This window comes from Phyllobates terribilis, unplaced genomic scaffold, assembly GCF_046119375.1.
Source record: "Phyllobates terribilis strain yellow unplaced genomic scaffold, ASM4611937v1 Scaffold_4__5_contigs__length_816908805, whole genome shotgun sequence".
Classification (NCBI taxonomy): Eukaryota; Metazoa; Chordata; class Amphibia; order Anura; family Dendrobatidae; genus Phyllobates; species Phyllobates terribilis.
Window position 1 is genome coordinate 404,117,252 of NW_027362764.1, and position 19,174 is coordinate 404,136,425.

At 41.9% G+C, this 19,174-nt stretch overlaps 1 protein-coding gene across 7 annotated transcripts in view; it reads left to right on the forward strand.

The window, feature by feature from the left end:
- Window positions 1-1,364: 1,364 nt before the first annotated feature.
- Window positions 1,365-19,174, forward strand: part of LOC141265445 (uncharacterized) — a 124,302-nt gene continuing 106,492 nt past the window's right edge. For 2 of the 7 annotated variants that reach the window (XM_073678562.1, XM_073678563.1), the window contains exons 1-6: window positions 1,375-1,463; window positions 12,219-12,284; window positions 12,706-12,774; window positions 13,204-13,222; window positions 15,970-16,059; window positions 18,250-18,327. In XM_073678562.1, coding sequence (XP_073534663.1) covers window positions 1,392-1,463; window positions 12,219-12,284; window positions 12,706-12,774; window positions 13,204-13,222; window positions 15,970-16,059; window positions 18,250-18,327 — 394 coding nt within the window. In that variant the 5' untranslated portion in view covers window positions 1,375-1,391. Of the gene's footprint in view, window positions 1,519-12,013; window positions 12,075-12,218; window positions 12,285-12,705; window positions 12,775-13,203; window positions 13,223-15,969; window positions 16,060-18,249; window positions 18,328-19,174 lie in introns of all 7 variants that reach the window. The other 5 variants (XM_073678565.1, XM_073678566.1, XM_073678564.1 and 2 more) reach the window with 5 other exon arrangements.

Below are 19,174 nucleotides of genomic sequence, written 5' to 3' on the forward strand. Positions count from 1 at the left end.
ATGAAAAATGTGTGGTAAAACCAACATTTTTGCGAGAAAAATCAATTTTTTCATTTTCCCAGTTCATCGTTGTAAAATTCTGTGAAGCACCTGAGGGATCAAGGTGCTCACCACACATCTAGATAAATTCCTTGAGGGGTCTAGTTACCAAAATAGGGTCACTTGTGGGGGGTTTCTACTTTTTAGGCACATCAGGGGATCCCCAAACGCACATGGTGACCGCTCTCGATTCCAGACAATTTTGCATTCAAAAAGTCAAATGGAGCTCCTTCCCTTCCGAACCCTGCCGTGCGCCCAAACAGTGGTTTTCCCCCACATATGGGGTATCTGCTAACTCAGAAGAAATCGCACAACAAATTTTATGGTGCATTTTTTCCTGATACCCTTGTGAAAAATGCAAATTTGGGGCTAAAGTAACATTTTTGCTGGAAAAACTAAAATGTTCATAATTTTTTCCTTCCACATTGCATTGATTCCCGTGAAGCATCTGAAGGGTTAATAAACTTCTTGAATGTGGTTTTGAGCACCTTGAGTGGTGCAGTTTTTAGAATGGTGTCACTTTTGGGTATTTTCTGTCATGTAGACACCTCAAAGTCATTTCAAATGTGATGTGGTCCCTAAAAAATAGTTTTGTAAATCTTTGTGGAAAATGAGAAATCGCTGGTCAACTTTTAACCGTTATAACTTCCTAACAAAAAAAAATGTTGGTTCCAAAATTGTGCTGATGTAAAGTAGACATGTGGGAAATGTTATTTATTAACTCTTTTGTGTGACATCTCCCTGATTTAAAGAAGTAGTGCACTACTTTAGACTACCTCCCCAATGTATCCCCCCGGGGCGTAAATACCTTACGTTGCTGTTTCAGCCTGTGAGCGGCACTATTGGTGGCCACTCACGGGCATCACGTGACCCCGCGCTGACGTCATGATAAGTGAGGCGTGATTCAGCGCTGGGGGTCCCGGCGGTGGCTGCTGGGTTGTGGGCGGAGTTACCTCCGCGTCACACCCAGCATCCACAGCGAACTTTCCCAATGAATGGGGAGAGGCAGAGCAGCAGTATCAAGGGGATCCGTTGAAGCGTTCCAGAGGTATTACCTCATAAAGTGACAGTGGTCAGAACTGTACAATTTGGCCTGGTCATTAAGGTGAAACCTGGCTGGGGGCGCAGGGGTTAATAAATGCTGTTCTATAACACAAGCTGCAGCAGTCGCCATTAATCAGAGCACATAATGTAGTGTTTCGCGGCCATTCACATTACATAACTCCACCTAGTGTCATCATCCCACCTCTAGACTACTCTACTGCTGCAATCAATCCGTAAAATGAGACTGTCTCTGGTCACGTGTGAGGACGTCGGCGCGTGGAATGGCCAGAGGAGCGCGATGACGTCTGATGAGCGTGGAAACGAAAACGTCTATTGGACAAATAGAAACCAGCGTTCATGTTGATGGGATTAGGAAACGAGTGAGTTTGGTTGATGTAGCGCGGTAGTGTCGGGCGCGTCCTCCGTTCTGTGACTGTGAGTATATGGGGAGAGCGGAGGGTTGTGTCCGCGCCGTGCATTCTGGGAGCCGCTTTGAATGGCGCAGCCGCCGCTTCTGTCGTGTTGCCTTCGCTCTTTCTTCTGGGGCGCCGTGAGGTGTGTAGTGACCGGCCCGCAGCGCGCTGTACTACTGGGAATGGCTGCAGCTCCTGGCTCGGTAGTGACGCAATAAACAATGGTGCTGGCCCTGCTCGTTTACCTCACGGTCTCCGCAGCTGTGAGGAGCAGTCCGGGCAGCCATGGCTCCTCGCACGTTGTGGGTCAATCCGGGTGACGACCATGGTCATGGCATGTGGCTGTGCCAGGGGGTTTATCTGCATAGGAATGGCGGTTGGTGGTCGGGCAGCGGGCAGGAGTGCCCTCCCCAGAACACGATGGCCGCGGGTCTTACACTGGTGCCTCCCCAATGCAGAGTTGCTTTAGGCTATGTGCCCACGATGCAGAAATGAAGCAGAAAATTTCTGCAGCATTTCTGCATCTCCCTGGCAGAAAAAACGCATGCAGATTGTGCATGCGTTTTTCCTGCAGAATACATGCGGATCCACATGCGGGTTCACATGCGTTTCCGCATGCAGATTGACAAGCGCTTTCCAGGCGATAGCATCACTTGGAAAGTGCTTGACAACTAGGTCACACTGTATAAATCCATGCAAACAGCATGGATTTATACAGTGTGAACCGTAAAAATTAAAACAAATAAAGCTATACTCACCCCCGAGGCCCCGGCGTGGCTGCAGCGCTGCTTCCTGGCTGGTTCCTGGCTGCCGGCATATCGCGAGACAGAGCGGTGAAGGGCCTGCGGTCACATGACTGTGACGTCACCGCAGGTCCCCAAGCGATGCCGGCATTCAGAGAGAAGACGCCGGACAGGTGAATATAAACTTTATTTGTTATTTTATTCTTTTTTTACAGGTACAATGGTACCCAGGTCTGGATGAGAGTCTCCTCTCCTCCAGAACTGGGTACCATCCGCACATAGAGACACATAGAAGCCGCTTGTACAAATGTACAGTCGCGGTTTCTATGCGTTTCAATGCAAGTCAATGGCGGGAGTTCCGCTGCGCTTCCGCAAAATTAAATGACATGCTGCGGATTTTTGTACGCAGCATAAACGCTGCGGAAAAATCCGCAGCATGTGCATAGAACATGCGGAATCCCCTTGGGGACCATGGGGTGCGGATTACCTAGCGTTTCACAAGCGTTTACGCTGCGGAAATTCCGCAGCATAAGCGCTTGAAAAACGCTACGTGGGCACTCAGCCTCAGAAATCAATATGTAATAAAGGGGTCATCTAATTTTTAAAGGGATTGTCCAGTGAAAATATTGCTGATGAGGGGGAGTCTGACTGCTGGGACCTGCACCCATGTGGATAGTGGGGAACTTTTCGCCATATTATAAAATTGCACAGCAGGTGAGACACCCGACCATTCTCTTCAGGGCTGCTGAGCGCAGTGCTTGGTAGCCCTGTAGGGAATAAATGGAGTGAGGGTCGAGCATGCACACTGCTGCGCCATTATCACAGGGATAGAGGTTCCCTGTTCTGCCGATTAGTGTGGATGCAATCGTTCGGGTTCCACCAATCAATAAGTTATCACCTAACCTTATAGATGGGTGATAATTTGTTCAATGTATAGGCTTGGTCTGTTGCTCCAGCGCTGCTACTAGTCTCTGACGAACTGGCTGCTGTAGTGGCAACGCAACAGCATGTGACTGCTGCAGCCAATCACTGGGCTTTTGCCATGGAATTTCCGCAGCGAAAACGCTTAAAAGACGCTTGGCAATATGTGCCCCAAGGTCCCCAATGATAATCCGCATGTGCTCTGCACATACTGCAGAAATTTCCGCTGAAGATTATCATTGCGGAAAAATACGCAGCATGTCCATTAATTTTGCGGACACGCAGCGTAATTGCCGCCATTGACTTGCATTGAAACGCTTTATATCCGTGTCAGCACATTTGCACACACGGATATTAAGCGATTCGATGTGCAGATGGTACTCGGGTCTGGAGAAGAGGAGACTCTCCTCCAGACCCGAGTACCATAGTACCTGTAAAAAAAGAAAAAGAATTTAAAATAAAAAATAAAGATTATACTAGGGCTATGTGCCCACGATGCAGAAATGCTCAGGACGAGTGCAGCGGGGGCTGTCAGAAGGTAAATATAATCTTTTAATTTTTATTTTATTCTTTTTTTCACAGTTTCTATGGTACCCGGGTCCGGAGGAGAGTCTCCTCTCCTCTAGACCTGGGTACCATCCGCACATTGAACGCATGCATTCTGCATGTCCTTATCTAGTGAAGCGGAATACATGCGTTCTAATGCAAGTAAATGGCGGCGAAAACGCAGCACTTCCGCAAAATAATTGGTAGTGCTGCGTTTTTTTCCACAATGATAATCCGCAGCGGAAATTTCAGCAGCATGTGCACAGCACATGCGGATTATCATTGGGGAACATGGCAGGCCTTCTACCAAGCGTTTTTTAAGCGTTTCTGCAGCGTTCTTGCCGCTGCGGAAACGCTTAAACGCATCATGGGCACACACCCTTACCTTCCGATGTCCCCAGGCCTCCTGAACGATGCGTCCGGTCTCTTGTACAGCTTGCGGTGGTGTGAGGACTTGTCATGACGTCATTTAGTCATGTGATAGGTCACGCGACTGCTTACGTCGGCGGTCGCGTGACCTGTTACATGACTCAATGACGTCATCGCAGGTCCTTCACACCACTGCGACCGATACAACAGACCAGATGGAGTAGAGAACACACTGGGGGCCATCGGAAGGTAAGTATAAGGCTGTGTGCCCACAATGCGTTTTTTTAAGCGTTCCCGCAGCAGCAGAAACGCTTGAAAAATGCATGTTAGAAGACCTGCCATGGTCCCCAAATTTTAACCCGCATGTGCTGTGCACATGCTGTGGAAATGTCCACTGCGGAAAAAAGCGCAGCACTACCAATTATTTTGCGGAAGTGCTGCGTTTTTGCCGCCATTGACTTGCATTAGAACGCATGCATTCCGCTTCACTAGATAAGGACATGCGGAATGCATGCCTTCAATATACGGATGGTACCCAGGTCTAGAGGAGAGGAGACTCCCCTCCGGACCCGGGTACCATAGAAACTGTGAAAAAAAATAAAGATTATATTTACCTTCTGGCAGCCCCCTCTCTCCTTGTCTGTGCTTGCCGGCAGCTAGCGATGGACTGAAGGACCTGTGCTGACGTCATAGTCATGTGACGGGTCACGTGACGCTGACGTCGGCAGGTCCTTCAGTGTACCGCTGCCGGCAGCCTGGACTTAGGCTGACATTCTTTTACGGTCACACTATATAAATCCATGCCGGTTGCATGGATTTATATAGTGTGACCAAGTTGACAAGCACTTTCTAAGTGATGCTAAAATCTCTTGGAAAGCGTTTGTCAACCCGCATGTAGAAATGCATGTGAAGAAAGCTTCACATCCGCATGTCCCTGGCAGGAAAACGCATGTACAATCCGCATGCGTTTTTTCTGCCAGGGAGATGCAGAAACGCTCAGGAAAAATTCCTGAGCATTTCTGCATCGTGGGCACATGGCCTAATGCTTATTTTTTACCATTCTTATTCTTTTTTTTTTTTTTTTCTTTTTTTTTAAACTATTAACTCTTTCACACTATATAAATCCATGCCGGTTACATGGATTTATATAGTGTGACCAAGTTGTCAAGCACTTTCCAAGTGATGCTAAAATCGCTAGGAAAAGCGCTTGATAACCCATATGCAAAAACACTTGACAAACTCTTCTACCTAGCAGGAAAAACGCATGTAAAATTCGCATGCGTTTTTCCTGCCAGGGAGAAGCGGAAAAAATATGCAGCATTTCTGCATCGTGGGCACACAGCCTTAGTGGTCATGGAAATGCAGTAGGCACTACACCGCTGAACTCATTGATTTGCTGCAGACATATCACCGTTTCTGTCATGTCACCAACAAGGGAAGGCAGTGTTAGATCTGCAGGGGGATAAGTAATGATTTTCTTATTATTCCACAGACCATACGTTTACAATTTTAAAAAAAAAACCTTTAAAGTATTCTTGGCTAAATATAACATTTTCTGGGCTGTGGATGTAGTATCAAACTGAGAACTACTCGCCTGCTGTCACTTGTGTGGATTCGGTGCAGGCCATTGCATGGTTCAGCATCATCATCGGAAATTGAGGTAACCATTCTATTGTTATAGGACTGCTGAGGCCTGTGACTGGCTGCAGTGGTCATCTGTGTAGAATGGCATATCATGAAAGAAGCAGCTGATAATGCACTGTTTTAGTTACTTGACTGCTACAGTCAGTCACTGCCTCAAAAGTCCTGTGACTGAAGAATGGTGAGATCATCACTTCCAGTGTTGTTGGACAGTAGGTGGCACAATTTTTTACTTTACTGAACATCCATGACCCCTTTACGCCATATTCACATGTTGAGTATACAAATACTAAGGTAAAAAAACTCACAAAATACTCAACGCATGCACATGGCCTTAAAGGGGTATTCCCATCTCCAAGATCCTATCCCAATATGTAGTAGGTGTAATAATAGTAATATTAGCAAATCTCTCCAATTTAAAATGTAGTATTTTTTTTTTTTGATTCGCTATGTCTGTCCTCATGTGCAGGCAATACAGGACCTTAGGTATCCATGGTTACGTCCAATGATAACATCACAGTTGGCTAGCTGCTAGTGGTGGTAACCATGGATACCTAAGGTCCTGCGATGACTGCACATGAGGTAAGAGAGATAGTGAATCAAAAATACTATTCTACATTTCTAATTGGAGGTATTTGCTAATATTACTATTATTACACCTACTACATATTGGGATAGGATCTTGGAGATGGGAATACCCCTTTAAAGTTTTACTTAACCCAGAAACTCCTGTTAAAGTTGGAAAAAGTTTTTTTTTTTTTTTTTTTTATTTGAAATGTTTTTAATATCTTACATCAGTGGCTTTCCAGCTGTTGCAGAAAGATCTCTCAACACAGTGTGGCAGCCCGCTATCCTGAGTTGTGATTACTTGAGGATCCAGAGCCTAAAGTCTAGAAATTAAAGTAGAAAAAAAATGCTGTCAACTAGTTCCAGGCCACCCATTAAACGTCAGAGTGCTGCAATTTACTCTGCACTGACTTTTTAAAGCGATAATGCATAGAAAGCTGCTTGCACAAAATTGTGGGGGTTGGACTTGCCACAGAGAAGGCAGAGATGGTATTTAAGCATCTCTGCGTTCCTGATTGCTATGTTTTTATCACTGAACAAGAGCTGTGTAAGCAGATTAGGAAACTGAGCGTGCTTCCTCCTCTGGATCCGGTGATCGCTGGGATGGAACAGGAGCATCTGTGTCCTAGGAAACCCAGTCAGCTCTGCTATACGCAGGAGACTGATTTTGCCCTGTAGTTTGGTCTAGTATACCAGCCGCAGTTAGAGGGGAAATCACTAATAAAAAGAATTTACTAACCTGTTAAACCCTCCGCCCCAAAGGCTTCTAAGACCTTATGAAAGGCAAAATGTGAGGAATAATAATTATGGGTAAATCAAAACAGCAGCATTACGTTTTTTTTTTATTGCTTGAATACTGCTAAAAAATGCAATAAGAAGTGAGCAAAAATGCAGTATGTACCCCAAAATGGGTTTGATCAAAATGTTATATTTCCTTTTTTTTTTTTTTTTTTTTTTTTTTTTTTTTACCACTTGGTTAAAAACAAAATCTATACATAAATCGTATCGATCTGGAGACTCATGTTGCCAAGTAATTTTTACAGTACAATGAACCCTCTTTAAAGCAAAACCACCAAAACAATGGCAGAATTGTGTTTTTGTGCAATTCCACCGCATTTGGATTTTTTTCCCCCTCCTTTTCTACTGCAGTTCCAAAAAAGTTGGGATGTGTAGAATTTTAAAGAGTATAAGAATGCAATGATTTGGAAATCTCTTCTAGCTATATTTTATTCACCGCAGAGCATAAGACACAGGTCAGAAGTTGAAAGTTAGAACATTTTCCAGTTCATTTAAATAAATAAATAATTTAGCAATTGGTAGCAGTGATACAGCTCAAATAAGTTGGGACAAGGCCATATCCACAATTTTGTAGTATCTCCTTTTCTTTTTACAACAGTCTGTAAATGTCTGGAAAGAGTGGAGACCAATTGCTGGAGATAAGGGAGAGGAATGTTGTCCCAACTGATGTAGGATTCTCGCTGCTCAACAGACCTGGGTCGCCGTTGCTGGATTTTTCATTCAATATTGCAGCAAATGTTTTCTGTTGGTGAAAGGTCTTTTTCTGTGAAACCACGCTGTTGTGATGGATGCAGTGTGTGGTTTAGCATGGTCTTGCTGAGATATGCAAGGTCTTACGGAAATAAACATTATCTGGATGGGTGCATGAGTTCTGACACCTCTGTGTAAGGGTGCTTTCACATTGCGTTCTGTGTACCCGTTGGGCCATACGTCCGAAATTCCCTGCAAAATGGGGTCTGGACGCATGCGCCGATGGGGCGTAGACTGTAATAGTGACAGCAGAGCTATCGTGAGCTCTGCCATGCGTGTTTTTTGGGAGTGTACGCCTGTAGGTCTACACTCCTGAAAATGATGCACGTCAGAGTGCACATTCGCTCTGCTGTAACCATTAGTCTATGGCCCTGTCGGCGCTTGCGTCTGGACCCCTTTTTGTGGGGGATTTCTTACGTATGCCCTGAAAGGGAAGGTACTTATTTCTGGCGGGGATGGGGTGTAAGCTGTCCATGCCATAGGCACTAATGCAACCCCATACCATCAGAGATGCAGAAATTACGCTGATCTTTAGTCTGCTGGACACTGCATCTGTAGTTTCCATAAAGGATTTTAATTATTGATTCACCTGACAGTTTTCCATTTTTGCCTTAGTCAATTTAAAATGAGCTTTGACCCAGAGAAGACAGCAGAGTTCCTGAATTGTTGTCATATGGCTGCTTCTTTGCATTTTAGAGATTTAACTTGCTGTTGTGGATTGCACGACAAACTGTGTTTACACAATGATTCCTGTTAATGTTCCTGAGCCATGTAGTGATTTGCATGACTAAATTATGCCTGTTTTTAATGCAGAGTGCCCGTAGATCACAAGCATCCAATATTGACGTTAGCTATGTACATAGAGATTTATCCGGAAATCTGAATAAATTCTGTGTCGGCACAGACCAAGTACAGGCGCTCATTACGTAATGGTGTGGCCAAACATTTATATACACCTTCCCACTTGCTTGTTTTCCACCTGGCTCTATGAATGTTGTAAATCAAAGAGGAGGGGAAGTGGGTTAGTCAAGAGAGATGGGAAAACAAGAAGGTGTATCTAAATGATTGGCCCCACCATGATGCACTGAGCGCCTGTGCATGGTTTGAACAATCATTCTGTGCTGACAGAAAGCTGTTGGTTCCAAATAATATCTTTATGCGAGAAATTGTGTAAACCATTTGAGATTATGTAGATTCCATTCACATATGTAGTCACACCCAGGACTTTTGATGTGCTAGACTGACCTTTTCAGCCCCCTAGCCCTTACTGCGACCATTTTACAGAACCAAATTTCGTGTATCCATTGACTTCTATCGGATCCAACTTCAAGCAGAGTTCTGGTGCCCAAATCGAACTTTGGACTAAAGTTCAGTAGAAAACGACGAACCCGAACTTCCACGGGTCCGCTCATCCCGATTCTTGATCATTCATTTCTCTAATGGAATACCTTAGCCCCTTCTCGACCAGGCAATCTCCCATCCATCAACCTAACAGTGTAAGGGCTTTTTATTGTAAAACCGATAGTCTACATGTAATGAAAAAAAATCATAACATGCACTACTTTGATCTACACCTTGACAAAAACTTTTTCCCTTAAGGATTACCATCCATGTCATCCATTGCAATTAACATAAACTGTTGCTTTTTTTTTTTTTTTTAAGTAGTTGATGTAAATAAAGGACCTACCGATGAAAATCTTTTTCCTCCCAGAAAGTAAAAAAAAAAAAAATTATTTTGTATGCTCTTGGGTGAATTTGGCCTTAGGAAGGGAGGGGAGAACAGAGAGCTATCAGAGCTCAAAGGGGATTTTTGCTGTGTTTTTTTTTTCTGCACAGAAATGGGCCAAAAACGCTAGGGAATCCTTGTGCCAACTAATGCAACGACAATCCTGAAGTGCTGTGCACATGATCAGGAATTTTCCTGTCAGGGTTTGCATTGGGTTTAAATCTGCAGCATGTCAATTCAGTGTGCGTTTTTGCCGTGTTTTTCACCTATTGACTTCAATGGAGTCTATCAAAAGTGCAGATATAAAAATATTTGCAGATTGCTGCTGTTTTTTGCTGTGGATTTGACTGACTCAGTTGAATCAAGAATGGGTCAAAACGCACAAATAATCGACCACGGGTCACAGGCTTCGGTTGATGAGTACTCCCCTCATCAGCCTGCAGCTGCTGCTGCCGATGACAGCGTGAGCAGGTCCGCTGATGGGAGATGTCATCAGACGGTGCCTGTTCTCACAGTTTAAAAAAAAAGTAAAAATAAATGAAACAATAAAAAACACATTATACTCATCTATCTGCCGTTATCCCGAGTGTGCCACGATCGGATGACCTGGCAGCACTCTATACACTGACAGGAGCATGATTGCTCCCTTTGGTGTATAGCGCTGAGCTTCCTGGTGGTGCCATGAGGTCACCGGAGCTCATTAACTAAATGAACTCTGATGACCGCTCTCCTGACAGCTCAGAGCTATACACTGACACAGAAGCGATTACACTCCTGTGTCAGTGTATAGCATACTGTCATCTAGAACAGTCACACCAGTGACTGCTCTAGAACTGACACATATCTTTGTGGGACACTCTGGATTATGTCATTGCGTCAGATAGGTGAGGGGAATATGGTTGTTTTTTACTTTTATTTTTTTACAGGTGACAATGGCCTCAGCAGATTAGGCATTAGGTAAGTATACTGTGGTTTTTTTTGTTGTTTTTTTTTTTAAATAAATGATTACAACCGTGTGGAATTTAATTTCAAATAAATTATTTTTTTTCAGGTCGTGTGTTTTTTTTTCAAAACCTTACTATTGGGTTACAAATGTGGGTCTTATTGACGCCCTTCATTACTAACCCGGGCTTCATGTCACCTACCAATACAAGGCTGACATGAACCCCAACCCTATTACCCCACTTGCCACCGCACCAGGGCAAGTGGGAAGAGCGAGGCTAAGTGCCAGATTTGGCCCATCTTATGGATGCGCCATTTCTGGGGCCACTGAGAACTGATATTATTGGTCTTGGAGGGGTCCAGTTTCCATGGTCCCTACCCTAGCTATTAATATCAGCTCACAGCTGTCTGTTTAGCCTTTGCTGGTTAGTTTATAGGGGGACCCTATGTCAATTTTTTCTGGGGTCCCTCTATAATCTAGCCAGTAAATGCTAAGCAAACAGCTGTGAGCTGTTATTAGCCAGGGAACATTTTTGGCTATAATGGCCCCTTCCCTGGCTAGTAATATCGGGGCCCCCAGCGGTCAGCTTTCCCTCTGGTTATGAAAATGACACGAGAGCCCATGTCATTTTTGAATTCTTCCTTTTATTTCATTTATAAGAAATCCCATGCCTACTGTGCTTGTTTTTGATGCATTAGAATGCAGCGTTTAGGACGCAGCGAAAATACGCTATGTCCAAAGCTCTGCTGGTTGCTGATAGTGGGGATGTAGTCTAAAGGCTAACTAAACAGCTGTGAGATGTTATTAATAGCCAGTGAACATGTTGGCTTAATGGCTCCTTTTTAGGCTATAAATAGCAGCCCTCAGCTGCCCCAGAAATGGAACTTCATGTTTGAATGGGATTAGGGGCAATGGGTTTACGTGTAGCTGACACCAAGCCCTAGGTTTAGTGATGAAGAGGTGTCAACCAGACACCCTCATTACTAAATCTGTAAGTAAAGAGTTAAATAAACACCGAGAACAAAACACTTTATTTGAAATAAAACAGACGCATTCTTTAATCATTTTAAATTAACCAATATACTCAAGCCAGGTCCGATGGTAATCCAAGGGTTAAAGCGATGTCCCACTTTTCTTTTTTTCAAATATCTTTATATAACTCCAAAAAGCATTCAATGCTGTACAGAACCGCATGCAGAAAAGTTTTTTTTGTTTTTTTTTCTCCTCAACGTTTTTGGTGCCAAGAGATGCAAAAATTTCTGCAACCAAATACCCAACGTGCGCACATAGCCTTAGGGTACACTCACACTAGTGCACTTCCAGAAGTGTTAAAGGCTATTAAAGGGCTTGATTAATCCAGAGGACATTTTTGGTAAACTATGCAGCTTGCCAACTGCTCATGGCTGAATCCTCATGGAGTGTGATGCTGCTGAGACTCTGGTCTGCTTGTGACAACCTCTGGATCTGGCAAGCAAAGCTGATTCCTAGTGGTGTGTACATTATATCTTTTTAGGATTTGATATGCTGAAGGGCTTCCTGAAAACTTGCCCAGAGGTGGACAACCCCTTTTAAAGGTATTGTTTCCTATAGGGTTTTTCATATTAAGATAAGATGCCTAGTAATGTTTCTTTCATGAACAACATGTGCTCTTTGCAGGAATATATATCACTTTGGAATATTTTTCATTGTCTTAACTTTTTTTATGATGTATTTTGCAGTTCCAAATTGGCACAATGAGTGGTGACAGAGAAGACCTGTGTGAGAGAAGGGCGTACTTTTGTAAGGTAAGAATATGTATCTGAAGCAGTGGTTAGTCCAGTTCTACTATAGGAGATAGGACATGCACTAGGAAGGCTAGGTTTTACTTGTTGACTTCACACATTTTTTTTTCTGGAGCCAAAACCTACTCTTTGCAGTAAAAACGTTGTGTTCAAAACTCCCAGTTTCTTGCAGCGTCAAAAGTCATGATGATCACTCAACCTAATGTGATCGGTAATCAGTGTATACTTTTAAAACAGATGATATACTTTTGGTTTGGTTCATATCAAGTGTACCAAGATTGATAAATGTGTATTTGTGCGTGCTTACATACATACTTAGGGCCGCAATTATTCCTACTACATAGAATCAGCTGACAGCTTTGAGAGAAAGTATGGTAAACTTTCCTGTTCCTGCTCTGTTGCTAAAACATTTACTTCTCAACAGGTTTGCCAAGTTGCTTGCCTAAATAGCAGTGGCCTTTACCAGCATTACAAAGATGAAGAGCATAAAAAGGTAATGCATGTGGAATTAACAATGGGTTACCTGCAACATTTCCTTTTTACACTTGTTTTTGTTACATAGTTTTTCTTTATTTTTCTGGGATATGCTCCAAGGAGCATCACAAATTAAACATGATGAAATGAAGAGATTTTTTAACACACTGCTTGCTATTTTTAAAGGGAACCTGTGAGGTCCCCCATGCCTTCCAACCTAGCAGAATGTGTACATAAATAAATAGAATGAATAAATGTGTGTATATATTATATTCTATTCTATTTCAAAAGTAGGTGGACAGAAAGTGTAATAAGGTTATGAAGGGGGAGATTTATCAAACCCTAAATTGCAGCAATTGTACACATCACTGCTGGTACGATCACAGTTCATTTATCAATGCATATATTCATTTTCTGTTTCATTTTCGGTGTGCACTGACCTTTTAAGATGGAAGATGCTTACTATGGTAAGTAAAAATTACTTATTTAAAGATCTAAAAATGAGCTATAAATATACTTTGTTTTGAATGTAATTTATTTTCCTTACAGGCAAAATAGCTTGTTAAAGGTATAGCAATGTGATAAAGTTGTGATGACTTTTGAGTCATTCCATGTCAAGTGGACCAGTGGTCCCCACTCGACCTTCTCCGATTTTGCTGAAAATTTCTAAGGATGTACATGTATGTTTGAAAAGAGGTTCTGTAAATTTTTAGGGCCATATCTCAAATACATTGGGCACTGTTGACCTTTCACTGGAGGTTCCACCAAGCCTGCGGCTGCAGCTAAGAGGATTTTGCAAACTTTGGCACATAGCCATTAGAGTTCTATACTGGCTATGATGCTGAAATTTGGCATACTAGCTCAACTTTTGCTGCTAAACACGATAAAATTATTACCGGCTATGACAAAACAATATTTCGGCCGCAATTTTGTGTCAAAGTAGCTTGTAAAACGCGTCGCATAAAATTTATGCCAAACTTTGCCCATATATAACTCAAGACCAAAAACCAATAGTAACTGGTGCTTTGCCCTGTACACCAAACATCTACATGACTTTGCATTGCTGCAATATCACGGTCAAATCATATGTATTTGTGGAAATATTCACACCCACATATGATGAAAAACTTAAAAAAAAAAAAAAAAACAAATTTTACCTATTTTTAGGTCAAATTTCTCAAAAAGGGTACCCCTAAAATATATTAATTCTGATATCATTAGAAAGAGCACATTTTTCTCTACAAGGATCATTGTTTGTTTTTTTTTTTTTTTTTTTTGGAGTCTCTCAGTTTAAGAAAAGAAAAATGCCACTGAACATGGTGTTATTTATTAATAAGCAATGAATGGTAACTGCACTATTCAAACCCTTGTGTTGGTCCATGGTGGTTATACCACAACCAATTCCCTAAGAATTGGTATTATAATCCTATTAAGAATTGTAATAATGCTGTCTTTCGAGAATTGGCAGCCCCATGGCCGATAGCCGTGCAAGGCCAGCCGCGGGCAGTCTCTTTATCGCAGGTTCTGAAGACTGAGGGTGGGTGTCTTTGCCTAGGATCCCAAGCCTAATATTGGGTATCTTTTGTTGGTTCCCAAGCCATAATGTTCAGTCTAAGTGGTCTGGAATTGTTGCTGAATTTGCAACATAATCGGTTCAGAGAAGCTGTATTGTCGGCCCATTGCTGTTGCAGCTGGTGCTGGAATTATTGCAATGCTTGACTGCTTGGGGATCCAGCATGTATCATTTCTCACAGGCCAGTGAAAGAAGCTAGCTGGTCCATGAGGATGCATAAAATTTATTAATGCATCATGGTCGTCGACTGAAATTTCAGAAATATTTCCAATCCACCAGTTCCTATCGTAAATGCAGGCAATGTATTGCCCTGGCTGGAGGTTTGCAATTGGCACAAAAGGCATTTCTGATCTGACAGATCTATCTACATGGGCAATGAAAGATGATGGGTCATTTGACACCCTTGAAATGCGAATCTTTTTGTCATCAATTGGCACAAACTGGTGATTTTCTCTCGTTCCAGCAATTGTATGTCCATCTTTGAACCTTTCCTCTTGAACTACCCGTATTTCGTCAATTTTTTATTTTGGAACAAAAAAAATTTGATTCCATGCAGTTGCTCGTTGCAAAAGTTGAATAAATCCACCGGGGTCAGTATTTGGTTTTCAGTTGGGCGTTGAAGACTGGCACGAGCTGCCAACCTCTTTGCTGTCCCTCCAATCCCATCACAGGGTGACTTTCCATGACTGGTACCAAAAAAATTCCATTCAGCGCTGATATTGAAATCAGCATTGTGGTGGCACAAGTTGAGAAAATTTTTGAAATTTTTGTACTGGGCTGCAGATCCATCGCTGAAGTAGTGGATATGACGAATCCCATAGATGAGTCTTGAGATACTCCACAATTACTGTTAAGAAAGTGTGGACTGCAACTGTGTCATGTCGTGAGCAATCACTGATTATGCACAAGCTGATGTTCTGCGCAGCTTCACCATTTAACTCCTTGAAGTAAATTACAAATGGGTGTACTGTAGCTTGACTATTTTCCCAGTGGAAACCTTGAATGGCATCTTGAACAATAAATGAGTAATTTTCAGCAAAGTCCATAAGGATCACAAGCTCTCCAGGTCTCAGATTTTCCTTCAACGATTTCAAATAGCTACTTTGATGCTTGGCGATGTAGTGATGGCTACAAAGTTTAGAAATTTTCAAAACCAATTCTTCAATGAAATCTTCTATAGTCAGTTGTTTGGTATCAAGCGTGTCTCGATCAGTGTGAATCCATTGTTTGAACTCAATAATATCTTCAGGGTCACTGTTGACAAACACATTGACTAGAAATTCTTTTAAAACTTCAGGACCCGGGCATTTATCACAACGGCCAAGCATACAGTCCTTGGATTCAATTCCACAGACCATTTTGCATATGAGCTCTTTGTAGTCATCATTGATTGGGTATGCTGCAAGCATTAGTTTGACATTTTGGTGAATGGTACACGTGCACAAACGGAATGTGTTCCAGCAGATCCAACGGTTACTCACCACTTTGGCCGAAGCTCACAAAACTTGGAAAATCCAATTTCAGGGCCATTCCGATCCCGATAGGCAACAAACGTTTCCCTCCTATTGCTCAGTAATAGTCGCTTTTGCATCTGCTTTTTTTCTCCTGCTATTCGCACTGATACATAGTCTTTTTTACCAGGGCACATTCGACTGAATTCATCATCCTCAAAAAATGCCTGCACCTTTTTCTTCACTTCCTCAGAAACTTTCTTGCCACACTTGATTCTAGGTAAGGCTAAGATCCCATGTTCACATTTAAGCTTTCGAGTTTGTTTGACCATTCGTTCAGAGACACCGAATTCGTCTGATATAGCCTTAATGGACCAACTTTTAGGTGCCAATGTCAAGATTTGGACCTTTTCTGCCCGACTGGACACCTGCAGCTTTTGCTTCAAATCTGCCAAAAGGTGATTGTAATCCAGACACATTTTGCACTGTGCTGTTTTTGTTTGCTCAATGTCTTTCAGCTCAAGCCCTCCAATTGAAGCAATCTTGCTAGAAAATGCATTTTGTACCTGGCTTATCTTTCTCCTTGCATATCCAAGTGAATCCTGCTGGCTTACCCGTGGATATTTCAGAGGAGAGATGCCAATGGATGTTAAGCTTGAATTTAGACTTTCAGGAGAACATTCCATTCCATCTGGATCTGATTCAGAGGAAACTAGATCAGCTGATTTTTTCCTGTTAGCAAATTCTTTTCGACATGATGCACACATCTTCTGGCCAGGCTTCACATCATTCTTTGTAAATTCGTTCAACTGGTCAGCTGCTAACAAATTGATAGCTCGCAAATTCTTTTTGGTGTTATGACCTTTCTTCCCAAAAGGATTGCAACACGATTTTTGCAAATGCTCATATTTGGTCAAGAATGAAGCTTCATGGTGTAAACAGATTTGTGAATGTTCGTCAAAATTTAGTCCCACTCGTCGACGCAGCAATTTCTGTTCATCCAATCCAAAGCTTGTAAACAATTTCAACTCATCCTTGCTATGGGTGAATGTCTTAAGGTGGCACTTCGAATTGTTCGCAAGGCCGATAGAGCACTGGGCCGATTCTTCATCAATTTCATTCTCCATTGCTAAAAAATAAATAATATATACATTAAAATCTAACAATAGCCAATAACTTTTCATAAATAAAAAGGTTTATAGGTTTTTGATTATAATAGACATTGCTAGCAACAATACAACTCTGTAACATGTGATAAGAATCTGAAAATCAAACACAAAATCAATGCATGACGCGCATAAATAACACCATGTTCAGTTTCTTTTCTTAAACTGAGAGACTCCAAAAAAAAACAAACAATGATCCTTGTAGAGAAAAATGTGCTCTTTCTAATGATATCAGAAGTAATATATTTTAGGGGTACCCTTTTTGAGAAATTTGACCTAAAAATAGGTAAAATTCTTTTTTTTTTTTTAAAGTTTTTCATCATATGTGGGTGTGAATATTTCCACAAATACATATGGTTTGACTGTGATATTGCAGCAATGCAAAGTCATGTAGATGTTTGGTGTACAGGGCAAAGCACCAGTTACTATTGGTTTTTGGTCTGATTTCTTGCTTATGTGGTGTTGGATTATCTGCAGCCTTTCCATTATCGATGAAAGATTTGCACATTTAAAAGATTAAAGTGCACTGTTAGACTGAGTCCTACCCATCTGTTCTGGAAGAATATGCCAGCTATTCTGCTGTATGACCCAATGGGCTACAGTCTACTGTATGAAGCTTTTCTCAATGTTCGGAAATGTTCTTCTCCCATGTGTCTCAGATCATACCGCTACAAGAAATCCTTCTTCTATATACTTGAAGTAACACACTGGAGAACTCAGTAGGAGAAACTTTCTAAGATAAAGAAATCTGGCCACACTTAATACACACTAAATGCCAAAACATACAAAATTTCTTTTACTTCTTGCTATGTATGTAAAAAAAAAAAAAAAAAAAAAAAAAAAAAAGACACATGTATTTCTGCAAGATCAAAATAACCACCTATTTGTTTAAATGGGTTGCCCACTACTCGGACCAACCCTTTTCAATCACTAGGTTTCCCCATTATAAAATAACAGCTATACTCACCTCCTGTGTGGATATTGTTGCAGGGTGTTTGCACGGACTCTTCTGGGTTTTGCGTGACATTAATATGTCTTGTGAGACCTGCAACCAATTAAGTGTTCGCTTCACTCTCCCCTCCTTTGGAGAAATCGGACATCTGGAGGAAGTGAGCGCACTACTAGTTTTTAGAGTAATGAACAACCCCCTTTAACACAGTCTTGGCTGCTGTGTTTTTTTTTTTTTTTTTTTTTTTTAAGGTATCAGAGAAATTACTGCCTTTTATTTCAAAATATACCTTTTGTATGTTCTAAACAATTTGTGATGCCTTTATTAAACTGTAATGTTAACTGCTGTATTTTAGGCCAGAAGTATGGAAAATATTCTTATGACAGTTTGCAAGATTATATTTCATGCCTGTCACGAAAAGAACCACTCATTGGTAAGAGAACTCTATCCATTTCCTTCTCATTATTAAAATAGGAAATGCATCTAAATATTTTCATCCATGTTGCACTGTTTGACTTCATTTTGAGCTGCTTTAATATTAATCCAGATACACTGTGATAAATTACCTTTCCAGAGATGTCTGCTTTGGACAGTTGGCTTTTTTGAAATTTTCATAATTCGACAGTGTGTTTTGTTGTGCAATTTCTCCTGAGTAAGCCTGTACCCCATATGTGGGGAAAAACCACTGTTTGGGCTCACAGCAGGACTCTGAATGGAAGGAGCACTGTGTGACTTTTTGAATGCAAAATTGGCTTTAATCCAGAACTGACGCAATGTCGCGTTTGGAGAGCCCCTGATTTGCCTAAACAGTGGAAATCTCCCACAAGTGACCCCATTTTGTAAACCACACTCTTCAAGGATTTTATCAATAGTTATAGTGAACATTTTGAACCCTGAGGTACGACACTGAATTTGATAACATTCAATATGATGACCTAATGTTATTAGGCTTGAGTGCAAGTGCTCTTTACTTGAGTTTGCATCAGGTACTCAGGTATGCACCAAGTATCGCAGGTGCTCGAGTGACATGCTCCAGTCCCCGTCCCGCATGTTTCACAGTTGTTACAACCCCCAAAAAAATGCAGGGATTGCTCATGTATGGCAGGCAATCCCCGCGTTTTTTTTTTTTGGCTCTATAATAGCCGCGAAACATGCGGGTCGGGGACTCGAACATGTCACTCGAGCATCCGTGATACTCGGTGCGTACCCGATGCAAACTCAAGTGGCGAGCACTTACGCTTAACACTAGTCGCCATATCGTCGTAGTTGTGTTTTTTTTT